This window comes from Thalassophryne amazonica, chromosome 21 (genome assembly GCF_902500255.1).
Source record: "Thalassophryne amazonica chromosome 21, fThaAma1.1, whole genome shotgun sequence".
Taxonomy (NCBI): domain Eukaryota; kingdom Metazoa; phylum Chordata; class Actinopteri; order Batrachoidiformes; family Batrachoididae; genus Thalassophryne; species Thalassophryne amazonica.
Window position 1 is genome coordinate 31,312,829 of NC_047123.1, and position 22,688 is coordinate 31,335,516.

The following is a 22,688-nucleotide window of genomic DNA, read 5'->3' on the forward strand; positions in this document are numbered from 1 at the left end:
CCTAGAAAAAAAAGCCCATTGTAGGGTCTGTATCAAGTTTTTTTTTTTTCTTTTCTATAAAGTTTTTAGCAGCTTTGAAAGAAGAAGAAGCAGCTTAAAGTTCCAGTGTGTACGATGTCAGGGTGTTTATTATTAGCAGGAATGCAATATAACATTCATAAATATGTTTGTTAGTGTATAATTACCTGCACTGATGAACTAATGTGTTTTTATAAGCTTAGAATGAACCTTTCATATGAACATAGGGGCGCCACTTATGACAGACACTTATCAGTCTGTCATATTTTGCAGCATGGATGGAATACTGAAGGAACAAAAGAGGAGGAATCAGTAGTTGCTCCACTGTACAAACTCTGCTGGTTGCTAGCACAGGCTAACGAGGTAGTAACCGTCATTATTGTAGAATGGAGGATCATACGTGTTGCTTATCACAAGAGAATCCAAGCGCGCATTCATCTTCTTCACCAAAGAAGCAAAAATGTGGCCGGTGACGGCATAATGCGATCTGCAACCTTACCGCTAATGTGACAGTAAATCTTACATACTGTAGCTTTAATAAAATTAAGGATGCAGGTTGTGTTTTTTTTTTTTTCCAATCTTCATATAGAAAGTAGGTTGGGGGAAACGGTTGTTGGATGTGTCAGGAGATCATCTGTGGAAGTATTGATCCAAGCAGATGAACCAGCCTCGGTTTGGAGTCTATGAAAATGAACGCACTCATGCTTGTCTCGCCTCAGTCCGCTCATCTTCCATTTGCAAATACAAAAGCGCACTCCGGTCTGGCGGCTTGTCATCGTGCCGGCTGCTGAAGGCTCGGCGGACCTGAGATGTGCACGTAGCACGCCGCCGACCTGTTTGTGTGTTTTGGATCACTGCTGTCTGCATTCACCAGCTGCTTCCATTTGTGTGTGTTTGTGTGTGTTTCACAGTAAAGACTGGGTAAAGTGTCACACGAATGAGCACTGAATGAGCTTCGGGTGTCTCCCTAATTCCCTAATCGCACGATGCCATCAGTGCACGTGTGCACCAATGAGACGAGACACATCTCCACATAGTACACTGAGCACTCATTGATTCAACCCTATTGATTGGTGTCCTTTTATGCCACTCAACCAACAGTGTACGTTTCATGAGTGGAGTGTTTGTGTGAGCCACAGACATATATTTAGAAGATGAGAAACGCACTCGATTTTATTTTCATTTTTTTAATGTAGTTCACATTACAGATCCTGTGCTGACAGCAGCCTTTAAATATGTAGTTCAGAATTTAATATGGGTGCATATTCCAAAGCTTTCTAGCAGGTGGGGCTGTTCAGACAGGTCTATAGTGATTTATGTAAACATTTTGTATTTTGTAAACAAAATACGATCATTGACTTACTCTGGGTGTAAAGTCTGAGAGCATGCATCAGTGCCGCCACATCACAGAACCGCCCAGGGTCCTGGATGGCAACCATCCAAGCAAACAGCCAGTCCAACCCCAACTCTTGAAAGTCACCATCAGCTTGTCACAGACAGGTGAAAGCGTGGGTGTCCTTTTGGAATTTTTGAGGAATTATTGGTCTTCGACTTTGAGGCACCTGCGTGCTGGATTGTGCACATTGCCAAAATGCTAACTTCCCTCACAATGCAAGTGGTACTCCTCATCCGAGTCACATGAATTAACTGCTTCTTTGGTGCACAGTCATTACAGCAATACCCAGGGATCTGCCAAAGAGACCTGGTACTAGACATCCAGACATCAACTTCAATCGCTGGTTATCATCAAAGTCTTGCAACCACACAGAAAGACAGGAAACACCAGGACCCTAAAGACTTGGACCTTCTTTCTCCTGCAGATATCTGCATTGCCAAACACCTCCAGCAACCTCATCACTCTGTTGGCTCTTCCCAAGGAACTTCCAGTCTCATAGGAAGAGGCTCCAGAGATGCAAACATCACTTCCGAGACAACACTTTAACAACATACAGATGCACTTCTGATGGACAAGTCCAGGAAGTCACCGAACATGAAAAGAGGCAGATACCCAATAAACGTCAGGTCCTTTGCTCCTTGGTGCCAGTGCTTATTCCCAGATCCCACTTTGTCTTAGTAATTAGATAGATAGATAGATAGATAGATAGATATAGATACTTTATTGATCCCAGAGGGAAATTCAAGGCATCCAGCAGCTTGCACATTAGACAAGACACACACATTACACCAGACACACAAATAAGATTAAATAAATAAAATAAAATAGACCACTCAATAAAAACCACTAACTAAACTAAAAATAAAATTTTGTCAGCATCCAGTCTCACAGAATATAACGGAGGAGTAAATATAGTGTAATAATGCAGTAATTAGGAGGTAGTGCAGATGTAAACAGTACACAATATAAACAGTGTAGGTTGTGCAAAGAAGTAAACAGTGTAAACATTGTTGGTAGTGCAAAAAAAAAAAAGCAGTAAAAGGTCCAGTCAGCTGTATCACAGGATTATTTTTTGCTGTGTTGGGAAGAGTTAAACAGTCTGATGGCCTGAGGGACAAAAGACTTCCTAAATCTGTCCGTGTGGCAGGACTGGGACAGCAGTCTGCCACTGAATGAGCTCCTCTGCCTGATGATGGCGCTGTGCAGAGGGTGCTCAACATTGTCCATGATGGCCAGCAGTTTACTGAGGGTCCTTCTCTCTGCCACTGATGTTAGTGTCTCCAGCTCTGTTCCCAGCACTAAACCAGCTTTCCTCACCAGCCTGTCCAGTCGCCCGGCGTCCCTCCTCTTCATGCAGCTCCCCCAGCAGACCACCACAGAGAAGAGGACACTGGCTACCACAGACTGGTAGAACATTCGCAGGAGTTTATGGCAGATCCTGAAGGACCCTAACCTCCTCAGGAAGTACAGTCTGCTCTGTCCCTTCCTGTAGAGGGTGTCAGTATTGACTGACCAGTCCAATCTATCGTCCATAAGTGTCCCCAGATATTTGTAAGACTGGACCATCTCCACATCGACCCCCTCAGTGGAGACTGGCTGCAGAGTGGGCCCGGACCTTCTAAAGTCCACTACATCTCCTTTGTTTTGGTAATGTTCAGCTGCAGGTGGTTTGATTTGCACCACTCCACAAAGTCCTGTATCAGGTCCCTGTACTCTCTTTCCTGTCCCTCTCGCACACATCTTCTGCATGTGGCACGACTCCGAGTTGTAATTGAAGTCTGTGTACAGAGTGAACAGAACTGGAGAGAGCACGGTTCCTTGTGGTGGTCCATTATGACTTCCAGCGTGGCAAACCTTTATGTCGTTAAGGAGAAACATTTCTATTTTAGCATTTTTGCTTCCCAGACTAACCCGACTTGTGAAGAGCCAAGTCCTCTTCTGAATCGAAAGTCTGTTCGGTGCTCAAACAGCCTATCAAATGAAATGGCTGAAAGGATTTTTATTTTGCCGTCATTGTGCATTCAAAGCCATACATAAATGCTTATGTGTTTGGCCATATCCCATAAAAAATTATGCCCTCTGTTATTGCGATCCATTTCCAACAGCTTCAGCTCTTGTTTAATTGAGTAAAAGCCGTCCTGATGCCTGATTTCTCTCCTTTTCCTTCCTGTGTCTTGTCTCTCTGTTCTCCACCCCCTTTGGTCCGTTTCTCCTCCAGGTGTAGCGGAGGTGATAGTTCTGGTGGGAGGCCGCCAAGCCATTGGGATGAACCAGCGCTCCCTGACAGCGGTCACGTGTTTTAACCCCCAGAACAGTAAGTGGTACCCGCTGGCCAGCCTGCCTTTCTACGACCGCGAGTTCTTCAGCGTCATCTCGGCGGGGGACAACATCTACCTTTCAGGTGAGCTATAAACAGCCACGGCAGCTTTCTGTCACACGAACAGAGCAGCGAGCTGCAGTCCTGGAAGAAATAATAACTTAAAAAAAAACCCATCTCAGTGGGCGTGCGTGCTGACGCATATGATGAATTTAAAAACGGAGCTCAACTTCTCAGTCTGGGTCCAGTCCAAGAGAAATGAGCGGAGATGTGAAATCATTAAAGCATTTTAAAATAAATTGAAAATAATTTAAAACATTTCTGTCTTAAACGTCGTGCACAATCAGCTTTTACTGAAGTTATTATAGTACACGGTAAAAGAGTCAGATTAGAAATTGAACACGTTTATATGAGGTTGTTGAAGTTGGCGTCTCTGCAAACAGACTGCATTCAGTGTGCAGAGACCGGATTGGGTCCCCGAGTAACATACGTGATGGTATAAGAGGAACAGGACACACCGGAATGCGACGCTTGAGAAGAAAAATGTTCTTACCGCAACCGTACAAAGGGGAAATGCTTGCAGGCAGTTTTTGGGGGCTTCCTTTTGTTCCCCTCATGTTTTTAGTCGCTGTGGCCTCATTTTTCACTGCACCTGCAAGTCCTGCACATGTGGGAACAGCAGGTAGAACTTGAAATTATCTTTTGTGCAGCAAAACACAAAATTAAGTTTTATTTCTTTGATTTTATAAGGACCCACAAATGCTATTAATTTGTGTATTGGGGTGGAGCTCTACATGATATACATCTGGTTTTTTGTTTTGGGGTTTTTTTTTTTTGGTTGTTCGTGTCGCGACCCTGTGCTAACTTTAGATTTTGAATGTGAAATTTCATGCAACTTTTTTTTTTTTTTTATCCCAATTTGTTCGCTTATATTTTGTGTGTCAACACCAGAGGGGTCAATTAAGGGTGGTGGCCAAGTGGTTAGTGCGCTTGGTTTCAAAGCGGAAGGTTTCCGGTTCAAACCCCGGTGTATTCCATTTCGGAAAACAAAGGAGCAGCCGAAGGGACTTACTTTTACCAGAGGGGTCAATTCAGATTTCAAAAAGTTTTGAAACACTTATTTCAAACCAGTTGGCGGTGTAATGAGCCTCTGTTTAACACAGCACCCGTTATGACTGTCACTAATTTGCAGTACCTAAGAAAAATTTTACTATCATCCCCAGCCACACATTCTATCTACTTTTTAGTTATGGTTTATCTTTACTATTCTGTTGTTTATTTTGTGCTGTATTTGCCCACACACTGAGCATCCCGTTTCTACCACTGACGCTCACATCAAGTGCCTCCATTAACCATCCAGAAGGTGGCAGACACGTCTATGGGATATTACATCAGCAAAACAAAGTTGCTTTTGTGATTGATCTGGGGCATCAAGGTTGAACTGTAGTGTCAGTATGTGCTCCTTTACCCACACTCTCGTTAACATTTTTCTTGTTAATGGGTCATTCCTGCTTTTTGAGTTTGATTCTTGCTGTTGAAGGCATTTTTCATTATAAGCACCAGAGAGCGTCAAGTGATGCTCCAAAGCTCACCAGCTGAAGAATCAATGGTTGTGACCTTTGTGGGAAGCTGACCTCAGAGCTGCCTAATCTGCAGCTTTGTCCAACCTTGCAGATGTCTTTTCAAAAGAGCTCTTTTTGTATTTGTATCCAACATCCTTCACCTTCTGTGGAGGATTTTTTTTTTTTTTTTCAAACTGGACTTTTTTTCCCGTCTCCCGTTTCCATCTGGCCTTACAGTCGCGGCAGTGTTCCGCGGTTTATTTTGTTCCACGTCGGCACACTGTGCACTCTGTGGCTCTCTCTTTGAGGTGCCTTTAAGTTCCACCTCCAGAGGTAGACTGAATTTTTCCCTCTACGCCCCATTTGTGTGAGAATCTCACACGCGGCACTCAGACCTTGACATTGCACTGTGGAAATGCAACAGGATTTGTCCTACGCGTACCTTTCCTCTCCCTCGTTTCATATAAATGTAAATTTGTGTTTGGGCATTGGAACAGGCCTGCATATGTCCGCTGGGACCCGGACTGGCCAGCAGGGAAATCAGAGGCGTTGTAGCTAGCCAATCAACGGGCTCTGGTCCGTAACCTTCCCCGCGCTCGGGACGGGGTCAGCGAGTTGCTTCTGGTGTTACATGTCAAAGTACATGGCTAACAGGGCGGCTTTGCAGGTTTGTAGGTCATCTGGTTGGCTGTTGAACACAGGAACAAACATTTTTCACTCGGCTAAAGTTGCAAGTTGTTGGATTCCCGCTTTTCATTCTTGATCTAAAGTACTGCAGCCAAAACTGTGATTTTTACTGTTGAATTTCAAACGTAAATGCAATCCAGATTGCACAAGCAGTCCAAAACTATTATTGAAATGATGGAAAGACATTTTTGTCCAGAGAGGTTTGAAACTGAGGGGATAAAAGATCAGCTTAGTGTAGATCAGAAGGCGTACCAACAGCTCGTGCAGCAAACCTGAATTTCAGGTACATTGGGAACAAGTTCTTGTAATTGTGCTGTGTGAAGCTTTTTCTTTTCACAGTAATAACAGGGCTGCGATGATTCAGTCCCACAGTGAGTTAGTTCAGCATCTATTCTTTAAAAAAATGTCAGTGAGACAGGGTGTGGGGACTCGGTGAGCAGAGAACATTGACCTGCTGGTGTTTCAATTTTGTGACGTTCCTGTTCCTTGTATGTTTTACATTTTTGATTGTTTTAAATTATAAAGCACAGTCCATCTTACTTTTGTTAAAAGTTAACTTCTCAAATGAATAAACATTGCCACACATTTGAGCGGCTTTTGTCGCCATCTAGCGGGCGATGTGAGCATTTCAGGGCTTCTATACATTTCCTACTTGAAGCAAAAAATTCAGTATAAAAGGCATTTAGAACTAATGCATGATGCTTTGACCTCCCAGTATTAATGTATAAATATAAAATATAATGGAATAATATCGATTTTGAGAATTTTACGGTGCTTCAGTTTTAGAACATGGAAGGTTTTGCCGTATGGAATGATGGCGGGAAAGACAGCACAATTTAGTTGTGGAAAATGTTATTAGTTGCCTGACTGACTTTAATTCTCGAGGCGCTGAACTGAATCCAGAACTCACCTTATCGTAGTATCTCACATAGTTTAAAGGCTGGTTTGTGGTCCACATAAATCTGAACATGCATTTAAAATGATGCAACAGTCACCGCCAACATACTTCCATACGTCCTTTATGGTGGCTTGGCTGTTAATTAGTGCATCCACTAGAGGGCACTCAAACATGGCAGCATATTATTCTCATGATGCCTTTTGTGCATCATACTAAAATTTAAGCATGATATTTTGTGCATATTCTTGCAAATTTCCAAGCGATTGCAAGCGCGTACTTCATGTTTAATGTTTAGAAACACACGTTATAGTTATTTTTATGGTTAGAATAGTAATTTCGTGAATGTATGAGAGGACTTTTTTACTCAGGCGATATACCATCCATCGGGTAACATGGTGGCTTAGTGGTTAGCACTGTTGCCTCACAGTGAGAGGGTCTCGGATTTGTTTCCGGCATGGTCCTTTTTGTGGAGAGGTTGCATGTTCTCCCTGTGACATGCAGGTAAAGTGAATTTATCTGTCTTTTTGTGTTAGCCTTGTGACAGACGTCAACCACTGACTGTCTTTGTGTGTTCAGGTGGGACGGAAGCTGGCGTGATGCTGACTGATGTGTGGTGCTACATGTCGCTGCTGGACAACTGGAACCTGGTGTCGCGGATGACGGTGGCACGATGCAGACACAACAGCCTGGTGTATGACGGCAAACTGTACGCCATCGGTGGGCTGGGCGTGTCGGGGAACCTGGACCACGTGGAGAGGTAAGACATGCAGTCGCAGCATATTGCAGAAGTTGTTGGAAATGTTTGTTAGCATTTTTTGCGAAAGATGGGGGGAAAGTGCCCAAGAACAAATCTGAGCCTGAGCATATTAAACAGTCACAACTACAGCGCAGCCAGCGGGCTGGACATCACGATATGCATGTCAGTCATGCAACATGCCAATTGTGAGTGAGATAAGTTCACTTGCACTGGTCACATTGTCACCAAACTTGGTATATGCATTATGCATAGTGGCCCCAAGAAGCTTATCGAGTTTGAGACCAAAGGTCAAGGTTACTGGAGTGTACCTTGTACAAATCTTGTGAGTGCAATGATTTGTACCCCAACATGGTATGTGTGTTTGGCATAGTGACCCCAAGACATCTGTCAATTTTGGTGTCAAAAGGTTAAAATCGCTGAACTGTATGTTATAAAAGCCTTCAGCAGAAAAAAAACATGCATAGTAGCCCCAAGAAGTCTATTGATTTTGGAGTTAAAAGGTCAGAGGTCACTGAAACTGACTGGTGAGGGCAGTAACTTCTTTCCAATTCTCTAGTTGTCACCAAACATGTAGGCATGGTGACCCCAAGAAGCCTGATGATGTTGGGTTCAAAAGGTATGGGAAGTGAAAATCGAGAGATGAACGTCTTCATGTGTGAGTGGCGTGAGTTCGAATGTAGGAGCTGTGACCTCCTTTGAACTTGGGCTCTGAGCCGCTGGAGGCCCGAGCAGCAGAACCAAAGTCCTAATGTGGAGGTTCCTGAAGGTATTGGAACATGATGGTGATGGAGATCCTATAACTGCACTTTGTAACTGGCTTCTGCAGTAAAGCGGCAATGGCGAGCTTATCAACGTTTGCCCGGGGCGGCGTGGGTTAGTACAGACGGTCCGCTTGTTGAGAGTGGAGTTGGTTGTTTGGATATTTTCTCATGAAACCTGGCCATCACACAGACCTAATGCTTTCATACCGCTCTAGTTTGGAGGCGCTATTGCTCATTTGTCGCTTTCCCCCCTCTAACCCGGCCTGAGACAGGGTTTGATCCAAGAGGCGCTATCTTCCCCCGGCAACAGGCTGAGATTAACCAAAGCAATCAGAAGAACATTACTGAGTATATTAGAGCAGGCCGCTGCCGCTCATTACCTTGCTGCTCAATTGATCTCTAAAGCTGTTCTCGCTGCACAACAGTCCTTTAAATGAAATGGCCTAATTTGATATTTCCTCATAATGCCGCAGTACAGTGTCGTCATGACAGGAGGTAGATGGAATATTTGTGCCGTAATGGAAGTGTATTTGATTCCTCCTTCTCCGACCCCCTTAGTTTGAGCAGCGCGTCATTGCATTTATGGCTCCGCAGAACTCAGCATTCGCTGTGTGACGCTTTCGTATGTATTTCTCTGAAGGCGTCCTCACATGAATTATTTTTTTTTTCCTCCCTCTGTGTAATTGTAAATCTGGTCCAGACCTCTGAGCAAACTAGACTCACTCATCAGTGCTGTAAAATTCTAGGAGATTTCACCTCGGCCTAAAGCCCCTTTCACGCCGGGCCTGCTTCGGTTTGCCGAGTTGATGCAGCCTAATGCCACGATACCCTGAAGGATGCAAAGGGCGAGGCGAAACGGTCGCTCCGTCGAGCACAGGACACAGAAAGGAAGTAGTTTTCTCGTAAGTTGAGGCAACTTAACGGTACTTAACGTGACTGGATGCCACACCCACACAATATAACGCTACCCGACTCCAATTTATGATTCCTGCTGTGCTCCATTGTTGCCGAGCTACAAATCATACAGGATTGTTGTCGAACTTTTTATACCGTGTACACAATGCAGTAAAACTATTAGAGCCCGACCGATATATCGGCCGGCCGATATTATCGGCCGATATAAGCCCTTGTCAAAGTACTCACTATTGGCCGAAATTTTGCCGATAGAATGCCGATAATTTCTCATAAACGGAACAGTTACTGTAATAATGTTTGTATCGGCAATGTAAAATGTCCTTGCACCGTTTGTCCAGTAAATGGAGCTCTGACTCCATTCAACTGAGAGCTGCTTAAATGTGTTCATCACCGGCCCCCGTAGTTCACCGTCACACTGCACTGATCGGCTGACAAACGCATACAAGTAAGTTTATAAGGATCTATATCCTTATCCTGAACCTATATCTAAGTTGCAGCAACAAGAGGTACAAGATGTATTTCACAACTCTTTTTAAGGATATGTATTTGCTAATTTCACAAAGGTTTAATTCTTGATTGCATTTTTTGAACTTGAAAATTCTTCTCTGTTATAAAGTGAATCAATATGAGGACAAAGCTTCAGTTTTTAGCTCATACTCAGAACACTTTATTCATTAAAAAAACCCAACATCGGCTGATTTATCGGCTATCGGCAAATCAGCCAATTTATCGATTATCGGCATTTTTTTTTCATCCAAATATCGTTATCGGCATCGGCCTCAAAAAATCCATATCGGGCAGGCTCTAAAAACTATACCGCTCAAAGAGCACACGTGAACAATTTAAAGAAAAAACAAAATGCTCATTACAGCCTGGCTGCAGCTCCTCACGTTCACCTCCTCAAGTTCTCTCACGATTGTGTTAAATAAAGTCCATTAAGTCCTGCTCACAGATTGCCAGCGACAGGACATGTCCACATCCAGTATAACTCCTCATGGAGGACATCTCCATGTCCACTCACAGACGGGTCGCGCGCGTGTTTGAACGCCGGCTGCAACTCTGCTGTCACAGGAAGAAATATAAACTAGAAGAGAAATCAGAGTGAACACCTGCTCATTACAGCCTGGCTGCAGCTCCTCAGCACTCTCACCTCCTCAAGCTTCTCCCTCCGCACTGCTGCGCGCAACTGATGCAGACTTTACTGCGTCATTAGATACGCAGCATACACAACTCGAAGCAGGCCCGGTGTGAAAGGGGCTTAAGAATAGCGCCGTTACTGCCAACAATCAACACTGTGGTCTGGTGTGCGACTGGGCAGAGGAGTGACCCGCGCTCGAAACAAAACGGATTGAGTTGTGGTTGTTGAGAAGAAAATTCATGGTGCAGAGGCTGAAGGAGACACGAGGTCAGGGTTCTTCCACCAGCCTCCACATTTAAAAGTCAACAATGTCTTTGAAGCCATTTGGGCAAATTGTGGGAGAAATGAAAAGGCTTGTTTCTAAGCAACTCAAAATTTTATTGAGTTTAAAAAACAAAACAAAACACTAAAACCTCTCAGTAAGCATCAGCATCAAGATCTGAGCTTAAGGATTCCTGGAATAGATTAAATTGCGTATTATTATTTATTATGATTTAAACATTTGCTGATTATATAGTATGCAGTATTTTTGAGTAATTTAGTTATGATTTCAATAATGTGTTAAGTTGACCTGATGGTTGATTACTTGTCACACAGAAATTGGTTTCTTAATTTTTGATTTTACAAAGTAATAACATGATATTTACATATGTGGCCAGTAATCATTCTCCTGCTTCAGGGTTACATTTTCATCATTTATTTTAAATCTTAATAATGTAAAATATAGATGTTGGATAGAAGCTACAGTCTTGGACAGTGAAGCAGATTTTGTCATTTTTCTTCTATGCACCATCACACTGGAGATGAAATGAAATGGTGTGTGTGTGTGTGTGTGTGTGTGTGCATGCTCATAGTGTAAATTTTTGACTTTTATTGAAAGGGTTTAACAAAAACATTGAATGAAGGATTTCTGAATTACAACCATTTGTATGCAAGGTTCCCTGATTCTCAAAGCCCAGAAGTCATTGGAAAAGTTAAAAGCAGGTATTGTTGTTAGTACAAATCATCACTTTACACCAATTTTCTTCAGACAAGGCAGCAGGTAGATACATGAAAATTTTCTTATTGCTGAATGTCGTTCAGTAGCACACGTTATTACACACCGTGGTACGGTTTGGTAAAATTTTCTGAAGTATGCAGGTTCTGTTATTTTAACCTCAGTTGCAACGTCTTTATACTTAAAGGTGAGAGAAGCAGTGTTGTGACCAGAAGGTCATAAGGTCAGTTCCCCAGCCAGACAGGAAAATCAATAGGCTGCCCTTGAGTGAGGTCCTCAGCTCTCAAGTTGGTCCCAGTGTGCAGTGTCTTGTTCATTTATGGCAGGAGTGTGTGTGTGTGTGTGTGTGTGTGAGGGGTAGAGAGAGAGAGAGAGAATGGGTGTATGTGAAGCATCATTGAAAAGCTTTGAACGCCACCATGTAGGTAGTGCTGTAGAACTACACTCCAGCTGCTATTTAATGTTGTTGTTCAGCTGCTCCCGTTTTTGTTTGGGGTCGCCACAGCAAATACAGCCAGATCCGCATTGATATTTGGCACAAGTTTTACGCCGGATGCCCTTCCTGACGCAACTCCGGTGTAACCTGGAGAAACACACACAGCTCCCGGTGTTCCAAAGAGGTCTCCCATCCAAGTACTAACCAGGTCGTGCAAATTTTACAAAGCTAAAAGGAAGAAGTTGTGTCCGTGTGGTCTTTATTTTCAGTAAAGAAAAAAAGGCAGTGGTGACCTTGGTGGTCACAAGACGTAGAGTTTGGAACTTTAAGGAGTGGCAGCCAGAGAGAGCAAAAATTAAGGATACAGGTGAATCATTATTTGTGCGTAGAATGGTGGTGATGAGTCACCTGTTTGTGTTTTGCATGTCGTAGTAGAGTGCCCCACAGTGCTTCACTCACTCGCTTCGTTTTTTTTCGTCCACATCAAGTCTGGGAGCATGTGGTGGCAGATCTTGGATGGCAGACAACCAATCCAATGAATTTTTACGCCAAGCGCAGAAAAAAAAAATTAAACTAAGATAGCAAGAAGCGTTTGGCTGCCTGAAGCGCTGTAGCAGACATGCTATACCAAGTAGACATTGCCCAGTCGTAATGCAAACTGTTGATAGCAGTTTTCATGCAGTTTACTTCAGAAAGTGTTTTAATTATTTAATTAACAAATATGCAGTATGGTTCTCCTGTTTCTGAATATCTAATTTGTTACACGGTGTCTAGCATTGTGTTATTCAACTTTTCCTCTTGGTCTAGTGTTTAAAAAAGCAAAGAAACATCACAGTATATTGTAATATCAAACTGCAGTACTTGTAAAATCACTACATACATGTCAAATTGGTACCCAAGTATCGTGGTGCGTATCGTATCATTCATGCCATTTCTGAAGATGTTTGTTTATATCCATGTTGATAAATGAGCTCCATTAACTGCTCATTCTCGTCAGCCAGACAAAAACCCTTGACTGGTGGAGATGAAGAACTCTGACTACAGCCGTTCATTCTCACTGCACATCTGTAGCTGCGACATCTAGCGTTAATAACATTCAGAAATCAGTCTGTGGGTGTGAATGGCTGTCTTGTTTGATATGCAGATGGCTGGTGGGGTATTGTATCGGAGTGCTGGGGAACGGCATGAAAACATGCAACAGCCAGAGCTGATTTGCCGCGCTCGTGCCGTGATTGATGCGGAGATTGTTTACACACACAGCCAAATCTGTTTGGTAGCACGTACCCCTACACACATACTGCGTGTTAACATGCTTATTGTTCCCCGCGCACACACGCGTCCGTTCGCGCATACATCAGAGAGTCGGAGGCGCCTCACCTTCCATCTCCGGCATCCAGCGGCACCCTCAGCACCCTAACTCCTAATTTTCAGTACTTCCTGCCTCCCTTGCTCGCCATCTCTCGGTCCATCTCGCTGAGGGTTTGACACTTGAAACCATGAAATCCACCTACATTCACAATTATGTCTTCAATCAGGACCATCTCGGCTCAGAGGATACGGCCTTTCTTTGGGAACGGCAGGAGGTCCAAATCCACAATCAGAGGACTGAGAAGGCTTATTCCCGTCTCTGTTCTCTCTCCTTCCAAATGACTGACACATTTTTAGAGATGGGAGCGTTGGCATTCGGGAGGCTTTTAACTTGCAATCAGGTATCCTGAGCATGCATGCTCCTCAGCATGTTGATCCTCTTGCAAGCCAATATGATTGCAGTTATTGAATAATTCATAGATGTCTAATGATGTGTCAATCACAGATGGTTTTGTTTTATTTATTATACACTACGCGCAGGTTTGCGCGCCCTCTGAGCTCTGTCGCAAGTGAATATTGCATGAAGAGTGTTAGCAACACGACTCTTGAGTGTAGCAATGGGGTGTTTTTCTGTTTGGCTGCATCTGGACAAGTTGCAAGGTGCATGTTCTCAGGGTTGTTTTTTTTTTTTTTTTCTCTTTAGGATTTCCAGATAACGTGACCTTTTCGAAGCGTCTTACTGAAAGCATGAAGGCTCTGCTGTTCCTTTTAAGCTGTTGCGTCCGTGCTTTTCTACGTGTTCGTCCTTGGCTTTCACCACGCCAAATCATCACACACCCAAGATATTTCAGACCAGCATAATCGGGAGTCATAATGGACACTTTAACACCTTGATGGCCTTGTAATATTGGATGGTTCCCAGGAGATTTAATCAAATGAAGCGTGTCTAGAACATACGGGAAGATGATGATTCCACTGGGAGGTTCCGCACCGTTTTATGCTGCAGAGTCTCCTGTGAACTGACATGTCCTGAAGTACTTTTCTGTCCACCGGTTGCGTGCATGCTGGGATTGTAGTCACCCGACGAAAGGCCCCTTTCTGTGGGACCTTGTTTTGCTGTCACAGACAGAAGAGGCTTCAGCTGCGCTTTGACTCGGCGGTTATGGCAAGACAGCGCCGTCCGTATGAGCGGCGCCTGACAGGAATCTGATCCTTTTGTCTGCAGGCAGAAAGGAAGCTGTCAGCGAGGAGATCACAGCCCCTCCGTTCAAACTCACGCCACTCACACATGAAGGCATTCACCTCTGGATCTTCGCTCTCCAACCGCGGATGTATTTCATGCACGCTCGCACACACGACACACGGCGCTCCTTTGTCTGCAGCGGCTCCCTGCCCTATAGCACACTCTTTTGGAGACGACAAGGAAATAATCAGCGGCTGCGTTCAGGATACTGCAGCAAAGCGAGAAAGAGAGCGCGGCAAAGTTGCGTTGGACTCGCTGGCTTATTGCTCGCCACTCAAGCCTCTCCACATCTGTAATAAACAGATGATGCATGTTCCGTCTCCCTGTGTGTGTGACTGTGTAGATCTCTTTTCATGTCTTAGGTCAGTCTCTAAGGCTAGTTTGGGGGGTGTCAGCTGCCGTTGATACGCTGTAAGACACCGCGGTTGGGGGACACCGGGCTCCCAGAGGTGTCCTGCTGTGGCGGTTCTCCCCCTGCTAAGTTAATCCCCTGCTCCTCTGGATTAACCAACTTTACAGCGACGGCTCCTGCTGTGTTCTAAAAGCACCGGTTTAGCCTCCAACTCTCCCCCAACCCTCCCCCTTATGCCCAGTGTCCCTCCCTCTCTCACCCACCGTGTCACTGTACCGCTGTCTTCTGAAACATCGGGGATGATCCCCGGCTTTCGTCTCTTTCCCTCTCACTGTGCTTCTTGCGGTCTTCCTTGAAGGACCAGTGGGTTTTCCACTTTTTCGCCAATTTAATGCAAATCACATGTACTTGACATCGCAGTCGGCCAGTCATTATGCAAACTGTAGTGCAGTGTTTGAGAAATTTTAATGTATTTTTGAGTAAATCCTCAACCTCCCATTTGTTTTCGTTTAATTCTGCATGATAGCAGCTGCTGGGATAAAACCCCTGGCAAAAATAATGGACCCACCACTTTTACAGGATGTTCACCCAACTATATCACAGATATGATGCAAAGCTGTTTTTCTTCAAAAGCTGAAGGTTCCGGCTTTATGAAGAAGAAGTAAGTCTGAAAAAGTCTCTGAGGCCTTTTGGTGTCGGGGCTTATCCCCAGATTCTGTAACTTGAAGCGAATCAGAGTCTACAACTCCCCCTTAGACGCAATGGCAATCTAACATGGGTCATTTCCCCAGCTGAGGCTGCTGCCCATTTACAGCTGGGTGGACTGACACAATGCCAATGAAGTTTCTTGTCCAAGGACACAAAAGGGTAGTGTGACCAGGAATCAAACCCATGTCTACTTATTGGTAGGTAGCAAACGGAGTTGAGTTGACGACTGGCTTGTGGAGTCCCAAATTTGGATTCTTCATAGTTTTAAAGTGTTTTATGAAACATACCTCAAGCTAAATTTAATTACTGTAATTAACAAGATGAGTGGAGGGGAAAAAACTGGAATCTTGATGTAGATATTCCTCCTCTGGCTCGTACGACGGAGTGATTCCTTTGAGGACTTCACTATAGAAAAACGTTCTTTATCACACGGGTTCCAACTTTCTTTAATAGTGTTTCACGGAACAACTTTTCATATCATAGATCAGTTTGTTTCATTTGGCGGCACGGTGGATTAGTGGTTAGCGCTGTTGCCTCACGGACAGAAGGTCACTGGAATCGCGTCCCATCTGGTCCTTTCTATGTGGAGTTTGAACGTTATTACTGTTTGATCTCGTAGCTTCCTCCCACTTCCAAAGACATAGAAGCTCAGTTTGTGACTTGTGATCTACTGATGGCCTGTCCAGGGTGTACCCCGCCTCTCGCTGGGATAGGTTCTAGCTCCCCTGTAAGCGGAGTGAAAATGAATGAATGAATTCTTCAGTTAGCTTGAGATCCGGACTCTTTTCTGACCACGTCATCGAGTTGAAGAAAAGCTTTAACAGTCTTTGCTCTCTGGCAAAATGTAGATACACAACTTCACCATCATCCAACCAATTTTCAGTCATTAGAAATCATCCAAAATGTAGCCATGTACCTTTTGCATTGACTGTTGAGGTCCTGATCGCCACCTTGGCTGTTCCTTTTTACCGTGGAGTATCAAAGCCTAGGCGGACACCGTTGCTTGTTTTTTAATTGGGTAATTAGCCGGTAACAGGAACTTTGAAACGGTCAAGCAGCTAGTTGTCCAATTACCTTTGGACCCATACAAACAGGGGGACAGTACACAAACGTTACTGTAATTCCTGCATCTTGTGCTTAATTTGGATGTGGTTAACCTCAAATTAGCGCTGACAGTTGTCCAAATGTCCAAATTTGTCAGAATTGTAACTCTACTGGTATAACATGTACAGCTGCATTTTGTTTTCTGCTTTTGTGCTGCGAGTTGACAAACAGTATCTCCCTTGTGTATGTGCTGAAGGTAGAGGCACGTCGGTTTCCCGTTCTGTGGAGAAAATATTGTATCGCTCAGTGTTTCGAGGCTCAGGGACTGAACGTGTGAAGCCCAAATCATCACATCTCTTTCACATTTCTCTCTCTGTGCCTCATCGCCTCACTCCATCCTCCCTTCGGTTTCCTTTTTTAAACACACTCTCCAGCTGCCGCTGCAGCTTCGGTCCCATCGCTGCTTCCGATCCGTTCGTTGCGCTGATGAGCCGGGCGGGCGATGATGAGTGTATTCTGGACCGGCGAGCCCGGATGATGTCGTATCTGTCTACCTTGCTGATATAAAGGCAGCTTCTGCTCTTCACTGTCCCCTAATGGGACACCAATGCCTGAAATGGGAGACAGTGCATGTAGGTGTGCACGTGTTTCTGCATGACACATTGGCACGCAGAGGTAGATGTGCCTGAGGACGGCATTAGGAAGACACAGGGACATGCTGCGGGTAATGAGTACGAGCTTCTGCCTCATTGATAAATGGTGCACTGCCACTTTGGACAATTTTCCAACATGCACCTCTCAGTCGCTTTAGTTTGCTTCTGAGCCTTTCATGTCCTCTTTAAGCTGCAGTGTGCAGAATTCAGAAGTGTTTCTTAGCATGCATAACCATCTGTTGATTGGTGCATAATTACCTGGTAACATGATATCTATGTGCTTTAATAAGCTTAGAATGAGCCGTTCATATCTATGAAGGGGGGCCCCCTCATGGAGGCCGCCATGTTGCACCGCCATGTTGATACAGTAGCCCACAAGGGACATACTTCCTCCACATTTTGTATTTTGCATGGCATCCAGGGGATGGAAGAAAAATGAAAAAGAATCAGCATTTTCTCTCCACTACGCTGGACTGTTTACTCTTTGCTAGTGCAGGCTAGCACGTTTCAGAAGGCCAATTTATGTTAATTTTAGGATGACACATGTTGCTCATCACAAAACAAGGCAAGGCAGCATGAATGCCCGTCATCAGAAAAATGAAAATGCGATGAGAATCGCAGTTGTGACCAACAACTGCATAATACAGTCTGCAACCTCACCACTAGATGACACTAAATTCTACATACTGTAGCTTTAAGTCACATAGACTAAATTCTAAATTCCGGTCTGTCTGTCAGGTTGCAGCCAGACGTTGCTCACTAATGAATGGTGTCGACACGTCGTGCAGCCACCAGGTTTACTGTCCTCATGCAGGGGGAAGTGACATCTGACCTTTCGGAAACACGACTCTGCCAAACCTTTACGAATATCCAAATGCCGCACCTCTCTTTCACCCGGGGAGGAAGTGCCGCAGGAGGTGGTGAAAGTGTTCGCTGTTATGGATTTTTAAGTTTGTGAGCGAAGTTTGTGAGTGAACTTTTAATGTTAGTACAGGTCGTCCTTGTGTCTATTCTATTTTTAAAAACAAAAACATGGAAATCGTGACCTGTGCAAGAAAAAAAAAAATCACAAAAATGTACGCTGCCATCTCGCTCTGTTGTCATTTGAAATCAAATTTGGTGCAGTAGATACGGGGGCGAGTTTCCACTTCGTCTGCCGTCTCTGCTGTGAGTCATCCCGTAACCTCGACAGAACAAATTAGAACCCACAAGCTTGTTTAAATCAAATAAAATTACATAAAAAAATAGGACTGATATGGGGATATATACAGTTACTACTTGATTAGAACTCTGTAAAATACATCTTTATTGGACCTGAGATCTGTTGGAATGATTTGTATGGAGGGAGTTGGAGTTTAATTGGAAGTACTGCAACCCACCACTAGGGAGCGTACATTTGATTCCACTTTGCATTATCTGTCATACTGTCCTTTTCTTTCTTTTTTCTTTTCATTTTTTTTTTTTGCATCTATGCAGCGGTTATCGTTTGTGATCCTGTGTGTCTGCTTGTGTGTGCACAAAATAACTCAAAGACTTTTCATGCTGTTTGGACCAAAATTGGTGCAACAACTGAGGGTCAACCAAGGAGAAAGCCTTTTTGTTTTTGTGAGAAATTGCTCACAAAAAAATCCAGGACATAGGCAAAGATTAAAATTTTGGCCAATGCTTACATATAGAGGATATATTTAGAATGGTTACTTCAATGAATTAGTTAATGATATAATTAATTACTATCAAACACAAATATGAAGTTCCACCACCTTTCTATGGACCATTTGATTTCTGACTTTGGGTGAAACTCAAGTTTCTAACTGTTTAACTCCAACAATTTGGAGCCAATATGGATTAAAGATGGTGGAAGAGATGAGTAGTCATCAAGAAAATGATTCAAATTTGGGCGGAATAGATCAAATGTATGTTTTGGTTTCACCCTAAAATTATATAAAATATTTGCTGCAAGCAAACACAACATAACTTGGTGGAACCCTTAAAAAAAAAAAAAAAAAAAAAAAGCCATCAAACCTGCAGCTCAAGCTGCAGAACACTTTCTGGCTGCCACTGTAACTTTTAACCCCCATCGCCCCTCACCTGGCACCCACTGCGCTCTGCCCTACATGGCTATTATCAACACAGAGAATTATGCTGATAATGAAGTGGGGTCCCAGTCTTCAGCCGCCATCTCGTTTTTGAAGAGCGTGGAGCAGTAATTGGTGAGCGACCTACACCACTGGAAGCACTCTTGTTCCCTGTCCTGTGTGACATTCCCATCCAATTAAATCTCCATCTACACACACACGCACGCTGCACATCCTGACAGCACACACACCGCATCCATGGCTGCCTCTTCATCGTAGGTTTTTCAAGGTGCCTTTTCCAGTTTGCAGAATTGTTGCCCACATTTAACGGTGTACAGAAAGTACGTTTGTGTGGATACAGTCGGACATGCAAGTATTTGGAATATCAATCATGAAGAAATACAAACACTGTTACTTTTTGGTTAATCTGTCTGGCGTAGCAATTTGTCAAAACCTGAGCGAACATGCAAAAGGAAGCCTAGCATTAGAAGCATTTGATAGAAGAAAACTGGACAATTCTTGAATTAAGTATCAGTCTTCTGACAAACTGTAGCTGAAACTTCACATTGTTGGTTCAGCTTAAGCTATTTTGTTGTTACTGGTCAGGAGGCTACTTTGAAACTTATTCCGGTAAGTTATGGAGTTCCACAAGGTTCTGTAATGGAGCCATTGCTATTTTCTCTCGCACACACAGTGTTCATAAGAAAGTTTTCGTTTTCTGAAGCTGTATAACTAATGCTACAACAAACAAGGTTTGCACTATGCGTATCTTGTCTAATCACAACCCCAGGAGCCTATACTTCCTTCTGTGTATGAAGTGGCTGTAATTCCTAAGTCATTAATGCAATGTTTTTGGTCAACCCCTTGGTGTACAGAGGCAAAGTTACAGAAATGGTGTCACTGTCCAAATATTATGGGTCTGGCAACATTGACTGTTGTGTTGTACCTGATGTTTTTTAGTCCATATTGCCATTAAATAAATTAAAATTCCAGTTGAAGTTCTACGTTGCTTTTCAAGCAGCAGTGGAGTTGTGATTTTACATTTGTTGTCCACAGTCACAAAGAAGTTGAATAAGGAGTGGAATAGTTTGGGTTTGTTTTGTTTGTTTAAAGCGCTTTGAGCGTCTGATGCAGATGGAAAAGCACTATATAAGGAAGCCCTACCATTATTTAATGCTTCGATCTTAAATATGATCAATCTATCTTTGTTAGTTGGCTATGTACCACAGGCTTTTAAGGTGGCAGTAATTAAACCATTACTTAAAAAGCCATCACTTGACCCAGCTATCTTAGCTAATTATAGGCCAATCTCCAACCTTCCTTTTCTCTCAAAAATTCTTGAAAGGGTAGTTGTAAAACAGCTAACTGATCATCTGCAGAGGAATGGTCTATTTGAAGAGTTTCAGTCAGGTTTTAGAATTCATCATAGTACAGAAACAGCATTAGTGAAGGTTACAAATGATCTTTTTATGGCCTCGGACAGTGGACTCATCTCTGTGCTTGTTCTGTTAGACCTCAGTGCTGCTTTTGATACTGTTGACCATAAAATTTTATTACAGAGATTAGAGCATGCCATAGGTATTAAAGGCACTGCACTGCGGTGGTTTGAATCATATTTGTCTAATAGATTACAATTTGTTCATGTAAATGGGGAATCTTCTTCACAGACTAAAGTTAATTTTGGAGTTCCACAAGGTTCTGTGCTAGGACCAATTTTATTCACTTTATACATGCTTCCCTTAGGCAGTATTATTAGACGGTATTGCTTAAATTTTCATTGTTACGCAGATGATACCCAGCTTTATCTATCCATGAAGCCAGAGGACACACACCAATTAGCTAAACTGCAGGATTGTCTTACAGACATAAAGACATGGATGACCTCTAATTTCCTGCTTTTAAACTCAGATAAAACTGAAGTTATTGTACTTGGCCCCACAAATCTTAGAAACATGGTGTCTAACCAGATCCTTACTCTGGATGGCATTACCCTGACCTCTAGTAATACTGTGAGAAATCTTGGAGTCATTTTTGATCAGGATATGTCATTCAAAGCGCATATTAAACAAATATGTAGGACTGCTTTTTTGCATTTACGCAATATCTCTAAAATCAGAAAGGTCTTGTCTCAGAGTGATGCTGAAAAACTAATTCATGCATTTATTTCCTCTAGGCTGGACTATTGTAATTCATTATTATCAGGTTGTCCTAAAAGTTCCCTAAAAAGCCTTCAGTTAATTCAAAATGCTGCAGCTAGAGTACTGACGGGGACTAGAAGGAGAGAGCATATCTCACCCATATTGGCCTCTCTTCATTGGCTTCCTGTTAATTCTAGAATAGAATTTAAAATTCTTCTTCTTACTTATAAGGTTTTGAATAATCAGGTCCCATCTTATCTTAGGGACCTCGTAGTACCATATCACCCCAATAGAGCGCTTCGCTCTCAGACTGCAGGCTTACTTGTAGTTCCTAGGGTTTGTAAGAGTAGAATGGGAGGCAGAGCCTTCAGCTTTCAGGCTCCTCTCCTGTGGAACCAGCTCCCAATTCAGATCAGGGAGACTTAGTTATGCTGCTATAGACGTAGACTGCTGGGGGGTTCCCATGATGCACTGTTTCTTTCTCTTTTTGCTCTGTATGCACCACTCTGCATTTAATCATTAGTGATCGATCTCTGCTCCCCTCCACAGCATGTCTTTTTCCTGGTTCTCTCCCTCAGCCCCAACCAGTCCCAGCAGAAGACTGCCCCTCCCTGAGCCTGGTTCTGCTGGAGGTTTCTTCCTGTTAAAAGGGAGTTTTTCCTTCCCACTGTAGCCAAGTGCTTGCTCACAGGGGGTCGTTTTGACCGTTGGGGTTTTACATAATTATTGTATGGCCTTGCCTTACAATATAAAGTGCCTTGGGGCAACTGTTTGTTGTGATTTGGCGCTATATAAAAAAAAATTGATTGATTGATTGATATAAATGCAGTCCATTTACCATTTATATTTATTTGTAATATGACACTGCAAAAGCAGACGTATGCAGTGAACGAGTTAATTCACAGAGATCACCGGCTAACCGTGCATGGCGCTCTATTTGGTGCGGATTATCTGAAGGTGACACGTAGGTGGCGGGCCTGCATCCGTCAGTGTTTGTGTGAGAGATGCTGCGTGTCGGCGCATTTCTGCATGGCATGTACACGCGTGTCCGGGATGTTAGCTTGAAATATGATGTAATCCATCAGCGTTAATGAGGTGTTGGTGTTCTCCCGCTGTGTGTGTGTGTGTGTGTGCACGTCGCCTGGCTGACCTTGATAGACGGAAGTCTGTCAGAGGAACACACCTTGGGGCCGTCCCTCACCCCGCCCCAGATGTCATCATGCACAATTGATCAGTGTGTGCGCGCGCGTATAACTTGAGCAAATAATACGCGAAATGGCTCTGC

At 43.5% G+C, this 22,688-nt stretch overlaps 1 protein-coding gene across 3 annotated transcripts in view; it reads left to right on the plus strand.

The window, feature by feature from the left end:
- The window catches only part of LOC117503606 (kelch-like protein 29), a 301,998-nt gene that overhangs the window by 253,140 nt on the left and 26,170 nt on the right, over positions 1-22,688 (plus strand). For all 3 annotated transcript variants that reach the window (XM_034162864.1, XM_034162863.1, XM_034162865.1), the window contains 2 exons: positions 3,633-3,815; positions 7,455-7,635. In XM_034162864.1, the coding sequence (XP_034018755.1) occupies positions 3,633-3,815; positions 7,455-7,635 (364 nt within the window). The remainder of the gene's footprint in view (positions 1-3,632; positions 3,816-7,454; positions 7,636-22,688) is intronic.